Source organism: Melospiza melodia, chromosome 8, assembly GCF_035770615.1.
Source record: "Melospiza melodia melodia isolate bMelMel2 chromosome 8, bMelMel2.pri, whole genome shotgun sequence".
Classification (NCBI taxonomy): domain Eukaryota; kingdom Metazoa; phylum Chordata; class Aves; order Passeriformes; family Passerellidae; genus Melospiza; species Melospiza melodia.
Window position 1 is genome coordinate 32446225 of NC_086201.1, and position 11532 is coordinate 32457756.

Sequence of the window (11532 nt, forward strand, 5' to 3'; positions counted from 1 at the left end):
GTAGAAAGGTGCTTCTAACTGAGCTTGAAAACCCCACAGATGTACATCTTCAAATAGGCAAAGCTGTTATGATGACCTGTAAAAGGATATTGGAACATGAGTGGCTTTTTCTGTGCTTTATTGACTATTGGATATGTGCAAACACCATTAATTACATTTGCAAGACCACCCCCCAGGCCTCCCTTGCCCTTCTCCCTACTGTCCCACCCTCCCCAGGGTTTTGCCACAAAATTACAGAATAATTAATTAATAATGAATTAATTTTTGATATTGAGCTTCAAGAGGAGGACTGGTAAGCCCGGCAGTGCCAGGCCCCTTGGTCTGTACCTGATTCCTGTGCAGTTGCTGGCCTTGGTGGCCCTGCTTGTAAAGTGCCCTGTCACAGAAGTGACCCAGCCCAAACCTGAGCTCCACTGACTGCCATCAGCCAGGGATTTACAGGCACCTGTCAGAAGGAAAGCTGTGGCATGGGGGTGGAAATACACCATTAAACTTCAAGAGTAACAACATGCAAAACCCAAAACACTTGTTACACAATTGAGTTCAGGAACCCCAAGGCTTTTTTTTTTTTTTGTGCACCTTCTCATAGGTTGAGTTGACCTGTGGTGTTACATTTTATTCTGAGCACTATACAATGAGGTATATTTTGATATAAGATGTGGGATATCGGGGCTTTGCAGAGAAATCATATGCTTATTGCACAGGAGCTGAATAAGTACCAAACAAACAAAAATTTGACAACCAAAGTAAATCTCAGACCTCTGGCATTGCCACAAGACTGCAATAAGATCCGCCCCTTTCCCTTTGGGATGTTTGGTCTGTGCACTTGAAAATGCTCAATGTGGATATTCTCAGGAGTGGTGTTATGACTCTGTGGGGGAACAGATTTCCATCAGCATTTTGTACTGGCTGCCAGCTGAGGCCCAGAATCACTTAAATATCTGTTCTAATGCCATAGAAGATGGCAAGAACCATGATGTGCCATAACCAAAATGTGTATAAACCATTCCTGCTGAACATACCGACTCACGGATTCAGGGTCAGCCCTGTGATATGCCCATATAACTCATCTGCTACAGAGCATGGAGGAAATCTCCCTGCATTGGTAAATTCCCACATGTTAAAAATCAAAATGAGACAAAATGGAAAAAAGCCACCCATACTTTTTATTCCCACAGCCCAGACTTTTTTTTGACTTGCATTTTCTGGAGAGCTACAGAATGTCAGATGGCTGCTCTTGTTTAAACCAAGAGCTGAATCCCTCAGGTCCTTCAGATTTGAAAAATGAAAGAGAACACTTCTAAATTACTTCCTTCTCCACCGCTTCCATGCCCTGCTCTGATTATGGCTTTTCCTGTTTCTAATTCAAATGAAAGAAGAAAAAGTTCTAAGCCACAGCTGGCAGGATATCATACTCCGTTTCATTAGTCTTTTTAATAGAGATTAATAATATTCTCCCCTGTTTTAATGGGATATCACACTTCCTTATGTACCATGAGAAGCACTTTTGATAGGCTAAATTCCAACTGCTGCCATATGATCTTTCAGAAAGAGCTTTTAAGAGGTTTTCTATTTCTCTGCTGTGTACAAAAAAAAAGTAAAGAAAAAAAATTGAAAGAAGCTACATTTTGCATTTGCAGATAAAATTTTATCCACACAGATTATCCATGGTGTACTTTACAGATAATATTTTCTCAATATTTGGGATTTTTTTTTTTTTTAGTGTTTGCAATGTGGCTTACATTGCTGTTAATTTCAACCACATAAAAAGAGTCAGGCAAACGCTAATGACTGATACCTTCATTAGAGTACACATTTGAGCCATGGATTTATTCAGAGCATTACAGCTCTTCATTATGCACTAGATTAAGTAGTTTTAATTTACTAGCAGCACTTTGATACTCTATGAAAAGTTCACTTTAGAATTGAATGCCTTAACTTATTTGCCATGTTAAATGTAACTGAGCAAAATGAACATCTCATATTCTAAGGAGGATCACACACGAAAACTATTTGAAAGGACTGCTCAAAACTCACTGCAGCAGCACAATGCATTTCTTTTAATGTTCCTGAGGTCAGCCCAGTTGACAAAATACATTGATTTGTGCTGTAAATGCATCAACCACCTTGCTTTGCATTCTACATGAAAACTATTGCTGGCTGAAACATTTCGTCTTTTATATACTGAACTGAGGTTTTCATCAGCACATTTGATAGGTCCTGGCTTTGATCTCTAAATCAGGAGGAGCTCTTTGGCACACCTTCCTTCACAAGATGTATTACATACCAAAGCAGAACAGACACCAGAGTGTCAGCTCTGAAGGAGAGAAACCAAGCAGTGCTATGAAAAGGATGAAGTGCTCCAAAATTGCCATGCTTTCCGAGCCAGCTGATCTCCTTGCTGTGTTCCAGAGAGTTTAATTTCACCATTATTACAATTAATCCAGTTAGGACAATTTTAATGCCATGAGGGGCTTCCAAGGTTCACAGCTGTAAGGTGGGGCAAAAATCCCAGTTTCCAAGTAGATACAGCAAAGGTCTGAGCTAAAGTACTGCTGTCATCTTATCATTAAGCTCCCATACCTTCTGGGCGATTTCTCATGGACAGCTCCTAGCAGCACTGACTCCTTCTCCTTCACAGCACAACCAACAAACTCCAAGCCTCTCCTCAGCACAAGCAACCAACCCCAACTCTCAGCTCACCCACTCTTTTGTAGCAGTCTTCTTACTGGACACAGCTGTGGCCTATGAAGGGCAGGCCTGTTCCTAATCTCTGCTGATGAGCACAGCTGCAACTCCCCAGGTGTGAAATTACCTTCTGCACTGTTCTCTTAAATTCTATCCCTCCACACACCTGTACTGCTGCTTCATTTGCTTCCTTTTTAGCACACCCAAAGCTCACTGGAAATCAGGGGGGGGTCTCTGCTTCTGCCCTCTTGCTCTCCCTTTTGTAGGGAAGGACCGCTGCTGTGCTTCCAAGGAACCTGTTCTTGAATAACTTCCAGCATTCCAAACTCCTTTGCCCCCATGGATGCTTGCCACGGAATCCCTTACAGCTGGATTCAGAAAATACTGAAGTTGACTCTTCTAAAATCCAGGCTCTGAGTCCTACTGCTGACCTTCAGTGTGCTCAGCAAGACCCTTAGGTCTTTCACAGTGGTGTGAAACCAGACCTCCAGGGCAGGGACCTTTCCAGCCTGATGTGCTTTGCTTCTCTGCATAGAATGCAGCAGAGAAAAGAATGGCAGGACAGGGCCTGTGTGCTGCAGGGCTCAGGTTCTGATCCACTTCAGCGCCACAAAGATACAAATGAGGTGAAGAAGCTGAAATGTTTATTAATGGCAAAGCTTGGGAGAAGGGAAGAGGCAGGTTCTGAGGGCTGCAGGGAGGGACCAGTAAAGAGGGAAGGCAAGCTCAGATTTTCCCAGCATTAGCTGGGCCTGGAGCTCCAGCTGCTCCCTTCTGATCTCCAGCTTGTTTCCTCCTGCATGGCATCTGCTGCTGTCCTGGTTGTCCTGATCCAGAAGATGAACTTAGTGATGTAGCTCTTTCATCCAACATGACTTGAACGATGAGGTTTGTGTTGGAGGGGCTCTCATCTGAGTTAAGGGCTTGAAGGGCTGAAAGAAACAGAGCCATGGCCAGAGTGAGGAAAGCCCCTGAAAGGAGCGGCCCACTCAGCTCTTGCCACGGCCTGGAGGAAGCAGGACACAACAAGGACCAGCTGGAAGGTGCTGGCCACAAATGACATCTCTGAAAAGGCTCCGTGCTCCCGACGCTGCCCCTCGTGTGCACAAGGAGCGAAGCTGCCGCAGCCGGGGCAGGGATTGCAGCTTCCCCTGGCAGCTCCCACGGACAGACAGACAGACACCCCGTGCAGCTTCCCCTGGCAGCTCCCAGGACAGACAGACAGACACCCCGTGCAGCTTCCCCTGGCAGCTCCCACGGACAGACAGACAGACAGCCCGTGCAGCTTCCCCTGGCAGCTCCCACGGACAGACAGACAGACAGACACCCCGTGCAGCTTCCCCTGGCAGCTCCCACGGACAGACAGACAGACAGCCCGTGCAGCTTCCCCTGGCAGCTCCCACGGACAGACAGACAGACACCCCGTGCAGCTTCCCCTGGCAGCTCCCACGGACGGACAGACAGACACCCCGTGCAGCTTCCCCTGGCAGCTCCCAGGACAGACAGACAGACACCCCGTGCAGCTTCCCCTGGCAGCTCCCACGGACAGACAGACAGACACCCCGTGCAGCTTCCCCTGACAGCTTACCACGGACAGACAGACAGACACCCCGTGCAGCTTCCCCTGGCAGCTCCCACGGACAGACAGACAGACAGCCCGTGCAGCTTCCCCTGGCAGCTCCCAGGACAGACAGACAGACAGCCCGTGCAGCTTCCCCTGGCAGCTCCCACGGACGGACAGACAGACACCCCGTGCAGCTTCCCCTGGCAGCTCCCAGGACAGACAGACAGACACCCCGTGCAGCTTCCCCTGGCAGCTCCCACGGACAGACAGACAGACAGACAGACACCCCGTGCAGCTTCCCCTGACAGCTTACCACGGACAGACAGACAGACACCCCGTGCAGCTTCCCCTGGCAGCTCCCACGGACAGACAGACAGACAGCCCGTGCAGCTTCCCCTGGCAGCTCCCAGGACAGACAGACAGACAGCCCGTGCAGCTTCCCCTGGCAGCTTACCACGGACAGACAGACAGACAGACACCCCGTGCAGCTTCCCCTGGCAGCTCCCACGGACAGACAGACAGACAGACACCCCGTGCAGCTTCCCCTGGCAGCTCCCAGGACAGACAGACAGACACCCCGCCCGCCTCACTCACCCTCACAGATGAGCTGCAGCTCCTCCCGCTGTCCTCTCATGAGCATCCCGGCGGTCCCTGGGAACACAGAGCCCGTCACGGCCCCTGGCCCGGACCCTGAGGCCCCGGGGAAGGGAGGGAGCGAGAGCCGGCTTGGTGGCTCACCAATGGATCTGACGGCCGCCTCTCGCACGGGCTCCTGGGGGCTCTGCAGGTACGGCAGGGCCTGGCGCAGGTGCTCGGCCGCTCGGCTCCTGTCCTCTGCCAGCTGCGGAGAGCGGCAGGGCGCGGAGGGAAAGGGTTGATGCGGGCCCTGCCCCCGGGCCGGGCGCTCCCTACGGCCCCCCCTGCCCACCGAGCGCCGAGGCCCGGCTGCTCGGCACCGGCCTCGGGGCCAGAGGGGCCCGGAGAAGAGCCCGCACGGCCCAGGGAAGGGAGCGGCGTGTGGGGCGCAGGCTGGTGGCCCTGCCTGCGGCACTGGGCAGGGGCCACAGCCGCCAGCCCCACAGACTGGGTGCCCTGGGCAGGCGGCTTCTCCAGGGATTGGCCTGGGGATTCCAGCCTGTCCTTACCACGTGCTCGGCAAAGCTCCACGGGTCATCCAACTTGAGCAGCTGTTTGAGATCCCTTCTCTTCAGGAAGTTTACTGCAGAGAGCAGCGTTTCCCGAGAGGTCTGCAGAGCAGCAGAGAGCCAGAGATGGCACCGCGGCCCAGGGCACAGGAGCCGCATCTCTGTGCCATGGCCAGGAGGAGGCTGGAGCCCGTCAGGTGCCAGGGGCTGGGCAGACAGCTGAGCCCCCTCCCAAGGGGACACCCAGGAGGCCTCACCTGTGCCACACGCCGGTTCTCGTCGTAGCAGTGGAAGAAGAGAGGAAGCAGGCTCTCGCACACATGAGGCTTCAGGGCCTTTTTTCCCCTTTCCACTACTGATTCCATCACATCTTTGTAGAGGCCGATGGAGAGCCACTGCACTTGATTGTTGTCCTGTTGGAAAGGAAAAAACTCAGCACTGGATTCTCCAGGCCCAACAGGCCACAGGGCACCACACTTGTGGGCAGCAGCCAGGGGCCGTGGCTGGGGGCACAGAGCCTTACACTGTCAAAGAGGGGCCGGAGCGCGGCAGCCAGTTTGGGGGCTGTGGGGCAGGATGTTAGGATATCCTTGTTCATGAGTATATTTGTGAACACAGACAGACTCATCTTGACCACCTCTATGTCTTCATTGCTCAGGAAATCCATGAGGGGTTCAGACAGGCTGCACATTTTTTTGGCCTATGTGGAACACAAGGCTGTGCTGTGAATCCATGAAAAGCTTCACCACCAGCACTGCTCCAGCAGTGCAACCCCACCCGCCTGCCATGGAGTCTATAGAGGCCAAAGGCCTGTCCCGAAGCACTCCGGCAGCTGAACAGCGACCCTGGAGAGCTGGGAGCAGCTGCCACAGCTGCCAAAGCCCAGCCAAGCCCAAGGGGCTGCTTGCCCCAGCCCCACGCTGCCAGCACAGCTTCAGCTGCTGCATCCTTCTCACCATCGAGGGGTCTTTGCTGAGCATCACGAGGCCTCTGAGGGCCAGGCGTCGCATCTCCATGGACTCGCTCAGCAGGTGCTTGGTCAAGATCTCCAGGATGTTGTTACCCCATTCATTCAAATCCAGGCAACCCAGGACCTGAAAGGCACAGAGCAGGCACAGAGGTGCCCAGCTGGCAGGAGCTCAGAAGTGCACGGGGCCCAGCCAAGGCAGCCGAGCACAGGGCACGGGCAGCGTCCCCGGCAGCTGCGGCTCCGAGAGGGCAGAGGGCTGGGAGGCAGCTCAGCCGGGCAGCGCTGGCCGCGGCGCTCACCTCCACCAGGAACGCCAGGGAGGCCATTTCCCAGCACGGCTCCTCCCTGCTGAGCCGGCAGAGCAGGCGGAGCGCGATGCAGGAGCAGAAAGGTTGGCACACACGGCGCATCTCCCTGGCGGGGAGAAAAAGGCGCCGTTGCTCCTGGGCCGGGTGGGCAAACCTGTCCCAGGGCTGACTCACAGAGCTCCGGTCTGCTCCCGAGCAGCCCGGGGGCGCTTTGGGAGGCGGCTGCTCCAGGACACCCTCCTGTGCCGGCCTTTTCCAGTCCGCTCATCCCTCCCTTGGGGACACGGCCCTGCCGCTTTGGGAGGCGGCTGCTCCCGGACACCCTCCTGTGCCGGCCTTTTCCAGTCCGCTCATCCCTCCCTTGGGGACACGGCCCTGCCGCTTTGGGAGGCGGCTGCTCCCGGACACCCTCCTGTGCCGGCCTTTTCCAGTCCGCTCATCCCTCCCTTGGGGACACGGCCCTGCGCCCATGACCGCGGGGACTGTGTGGGGCCATGCGGGCACAAAGGAGAGGGGCGGTGGGCAGAACGAGGTCTCACCTGGCCAGCAGACCCATTGCATAGTGGTGGGTTTCTGCACGGAGCAGCGTGTCCCAGGCACACTTCCGTTCCAGAGCCATCAGTAAATTCAGACATTGCAGATGGTACAGCAATGACTTCACAGTGCTCACTACAAAGCTGTGTGCAGAGCAAAGCCCGGGTTATGCTGGGACCCCAGCCTGCAGCCCTGGGGACGTGGGAGTGACAGGAGGACTGGCACGGAGCACCTGTTGGGGTTGGCGGTAATGCCATTTTCCTCCTGACATTTCTTCCAGAAAGTATTTACTTCCTCTGACATCTGCTCTGTAGTGGTGTGAACTTGGTACAGCAGAGCCACAAGGAGATGGGGGGAATATTCCACAAACGGCTCTGGGCACCAGGGCAGGCGGAGAATCTCCCAAATCACCCTAGTTGCCTGCAAAGGATAAACCATCCAGAGACAGCACTCAACATGGAGTGGCAAGGCCTGAGCATACAAGGGAGAGGCCAGGGGAGACACAGGGGGAGCAGCCAGCCTGGTGCCCCTGAACCCTGTCCCTAAGCCAGGTGTCAGCACAGTGCCTGAGGCAGACAGGTACGTTGCAGTGGGGGAGAGGATGGAGAGGCACTGGAGCAGCAACCTGCCTACAAGCAAAGGCCAGCTATGGAAACTCACGGCCAGGGCAAAGACATCCTTGTTGTCCCCGTCAGCGGTGTACATTTTCTGCATGGGCCAGCCGTCCATCACGCAGAGCAGTGTGGGCAGCACCTTTTCCGTTGCCGTTCCTGACGAGGCGATGGTCTTCCACATGATTGCGGCAGCTCTGCAGGACCAGAGCTGGGTGTCACGGGGGTCTCAGCCAGGGCACTGCGGCCTGGGCAGCCACAAGGGCCCAGATGGCAGAGCCACAGTGCCCTGAGGGGTAGGCAGGGAGCACGTCAGGAGGGTTACGGGCTGACAAGCCAGCGCTGGGAAATGGAGGCTCCGGTGGCTCCTGGAACTCTCTGCCTGTCCAGCAGAGCCCATTGCACTGGCTGTACAGGGCTAGGCCTGAGCCCCCAAGGCAGGTGGGCCCTGTACCTGTCACACGTTGGGGCACACCGCAGCAGGGTCACTGCCACGTCAGTGGGCTGTTCCTCGGTCAGCCGCAGGATGTCCATGAACAGCCAGTCGTCTGGAGGCTCGTTGGACGCCAGCCTCTGGTGCAAGTTCCTGACAAAGCCTGGCACCTGCACGAGGCACAGGGAGACTTGCAGAGCTGCCAGAGCAGCAGCTTGCCCAGCTTCCCCTCAGAAGTGCTTCCCTTGCCACCACATTGGGCCGGGCCTCAAAGGCTTGAGGCGCCACGGCGCTGCTGGGGACACCCAGCCCCGGCCACAGGCTGCTTACTTGACTGGGACTGGAAACAACTCTCTCCCCAAACTGATCCAGGCTGGGAGCAGGAGGGATGCTCTGAGGGGCTGTGGGGCCAGCCTCTGCTGCACCCTTGGTGAACATGCTGATCATCTCTCGACACCAAGCGAGGTTTGTGAACTTCTGCAAAAGAAGGAACAACAGGGAAGAGAGGCACGATCCATGCAGTGCTGCAGTGCTGATGCTCGGCTCAGAAGGAGGGGATGGCTCTCAGTACCTGGCCTACAGAGCGCCAGCAGCTACGGGCAGGATCCAGCCCTTGTGCCGGGTCCTTGGCTGCATCTGGCAAAGAGCAGGGAATGCCAGAGCTGAGGAGCTGCAGGAGAGGCCAGAGAGCACAGCCCAGCCCTGCAGTCTCCCCAGGCAGGGACAGCCCCAGGATGCCCCAGCCCCTCTTCTGTCCTGTCCATGGGCATGTCCGCAGGGAAGGGATGGGATGGGGCAGGGTGGAGCTGGCTGCAGGCCAGCCCTGTGGCCCAGCCCTTTCACTCACTCTTCTGCAGCAGCTGCAGCTGCTCCAAGTCAGCACGTCGCTGGAGGGCGGCACCACAAGGGCAATTCTCCACCTTCTTGGGTGGGGTGGGAGGTCTCTCTGCCATGTCTTGTCGGGATTAAGGGCAACAAGGGCAGGACAGATGCCTTGGGAAAGCTGCAGGGCAGCGAGGGCTGCAGCTGTGCCTTGAAGAAAGCTACAATAGGGAGGGCCTAGAACAGCTGCAGGACACTAAGTCCTGCAGTCTGGCCTGAAGGTCTCCTGCCACAGTGACAAGAAACATTTTGGAAAGGCTCTGGTCAGCAAGTCTGACACACTGCCCTTCAGGGCACCTGCAGCAGAGAAACCTTGGGAAGGCTCTGGGTCACTGAGACCCACAGTGTGACCTCAAGGTGACCTCCACAGAGAACGCCTGGAAAAGCAAGGAACAACGTGGGGACTCCTCACAGCACTGCTCTGCTCCACAGTGTGCACTGAGCACTGTGGTGTGGCCGTGGTGTCACCAGCACCTACAGCATGACGTGTCACAAAGGGTCACCCTTGCACACTGTGTCCTGTTCCATCCACGGTGACCACGGTGCACTGTGTTACAGAGAGCCCCAGGACACACCTCCACGTGCCCTTTTTGGACTGGTTCAATATTTCTTGTATAATTAAGCCTTTTTGAGGCAGGTACAGCCCCCAGCCAACCTCCCCCACTGCTCTGTGCACTGTAAAGAGCCAACATGTGGAGCAGGACTTGCCCACTGTCACTTTAACCAAGATAGTCACCCTCTTTGCACCAGTGGACTCTCAGAGTCAGCATTAAATCATTAAATATAGTACTTGAGAGACTATTGTGGAGGAGAGACTTTTACAATGCCAAAAGTGGACAGATTAAAAGACAGAAAATGTCTTTCAAACTCAGCTGCTGTGTGACTTAATCTTTACCCATTCTACACTCTCCTTATGCATTGTCTTTCACAGCTTCTCAGCAGATAGAAAAAACTTTGATGGTTTGATAGAAATACACACACACATATACATATATACATATATATATATATATATATATATATATGTATGTATGTATGTATGTATGTATATGTATGTAAAATCAGGCTGTGGCCAAAGATGGGTGAGCTTTGAGTGGTGAGAAGACTTTGGTTCCTGTAGAGAAATTCCAAAACTGTCTTGAATGGATCTATTTGAGAATTAAAGTACCTAAGACATTGGGTTATCCATGGACCTTCAACTTCAGTGCGAGGTTTGCATCTGTGCTGGAAACTTTTTTGATAACAGAACCGCTCTTCCCTCTTACATCTTCTTAAATGACAAAACTTGTAAGTATTGCTTTATTTATTGATCTCCTAGGAAACTAGGGATCACTAAATAACTGCTTAAAATAAAATTTTAAGTTCTCAGGCACTAAGTGCCCAAGGGTTAATTCAGTAACTATTGCTCACTGGGTGACCTGATTTCAGCATCTAACCAGGAGAATCACAATTGTTTTGTCACTGGGACAGGGTTTACTTCTGAAAGGCCAGCAAGTGTTGCACACCCAGCATACCCAATTTCAGAAGACAGCAAAGAGAAAAATCAGATTGTACATCAAGGCAAGATTTAAGCTTTTTGTCTTGGTTAAGTGAGAGAGCAAGTGAAAGGGACTCCAGCACACAAAATTACATGATCATGCAGCCTCACAGGTCACAGCAGGACCTGTGCTTCATGTCTGCCCCTTGACAGGGATGTCAGTTTTTAACAAGAGCTGTGAGAGATGGCTTAGCAGCAGGTTAGTCTCATGAATTCTTATGCAGCCTGCTGTTGTAAAGGAAGAGCAGCAAGCCCGAAATCCAAAGGGTGAGTCAAATTACCTGCTCTTTTTGTGGTTTTTTCTACCTGGAGAGTATGGTATTTCTCATGGTTCAGCCTGGTTACTGCCTTCACTGAATGCTGAATTCTAAATCCAGAAACCCCACAAACAAGGCTCACTGTGCACTTCCTCCACAATGCCATGTCCCCTAGTGCCTCTAGATCCTTTGTCTCTCAATTCTATTAAAGTTGCTAACAAACATCCCTGTCTTAGAGCCCCTCACAGCCAGAAGAACGTGCCTGAGCTCAGCAGAGCAGTTTTCAGGAACTGGTGTTCTGGAACAGGTCATCTCCTGCTTCTGCAGCTCTTGACCATCCTGAGGCTGCTCAGGGGCTGCAGCACCACTGTGCTCCATTTTCACTGAAGGAATTGACACAAGAACAGATTCATGTCGTGCCACTTGCTGTTCTCACAGCCTTTGTCTGAAAAACCAAGGCTCAAGAACTACTCTGCTTGTACTGTATCTCATTTGCCAGGGAATTGGTAGAAAGGCACCAACTTTTCAGTTTTCCCCATAGTCTGCTGTTTGATTCTCATCAGTTTTAAAGGTTTGGGGGTTTTTTAAGACTACAAGGAGAGG

The 11532-nt window shown here is 53.4% G+C and overlaps 2 protein-coding genes across 2 annotated transcripts; both read right to left on the reverse strand.

Annotated features, from left to right (window-relative positions):
- Positions 1 to 3414: 3414 nt before the first annotated feature.
- LOC134421047 (uncharacterized) lies at positions 3415 to 6777 on the reverse strand. Its single transcript, XM_063161416.1, has 8 exons — positions 6667 to 6777; positions 6354 to 6491; positions 5921 to 6097; positions 5655 to 5810; positions 5398 to 5499; positions 4991 to 5093; positions 4847 to 4903; positions 3415 to 3620 (listed from the first exon to the last, which is right to left on the reverse strand). Exons 1-8 carry the CDS (start codon positions 6775 to 6777, stop codon positions 3415 to 3417), a joined length of 1050 nt encoding a protein of 349 aa, XP_063017486.1.
- A 1364-nt stretch (positions 6778 to 8141) lies between these two features.
- Positions 8142 to 11307, reverse strand: LOC134421048 (uncharacterized). Its single transcript, XM_063161417.1, has 4 exons — positions 11176 to 11307; positions 8825 to 9331; positions 8584 to 8730; positions 8142 to 8423 (listed from the first exon to the last, which is right to left on the reverse strand). Exons 1-4 carry the CDS (start codon positions 11305 to 11307, stop codon positions 8142 to 8144), a joined length of 1068 nt encoding a protein of 355 aa, XP_063017487.1.
- Between the last annotated feature and the right edge of the window lie 225 nt (positions 11308 to 11532).

Coding starts and splice junctions, on each gene's coding strand:
- LOC134421047 (XM_063161416.1), bottom strand. CDS start 6,777: ATGCGCCGTGTGTGCCAACCTTTCTGCTCCTGCATCGCGCTCCGCCTG. Junction 5,811..5,920: donor TCCGGCCCCTCTTTGACAGT/GTAAGGCTCTGT, acceptor CCTTTCCAACAG/GACAACAATCAAGTGCAGTG. Junction 4,904..4,990: donor GGCGGCCGTCAGATCCATTG/GTGAGCCACCAA, acceptor CTGTGTTCCCAG/GGACCGCCGGGATGCTCATG.
- LOC134421048 (XM_063161417.1), bottom strand. CDS start 11,307: ATGGAGCACAGTGGTGCTGCAGCCCCTGAGCAGCCTCAGGATGGTCAA. Junction 8,731..8,824: donor GCTGGCGCTCTGTAGGCCAG/GTACTGAGAGCC, acceptor CTTCTTTTGCAG/AAGTTCACAAACCTCGCTTG. Junction 8,424..8,583: donor TTGTTTCCAGTCCCAGTCAA/GTAAGCAGCCTG, acceptor TGCCTCGTGCAG/GTGCCAGGCTTTGTCAGGAA.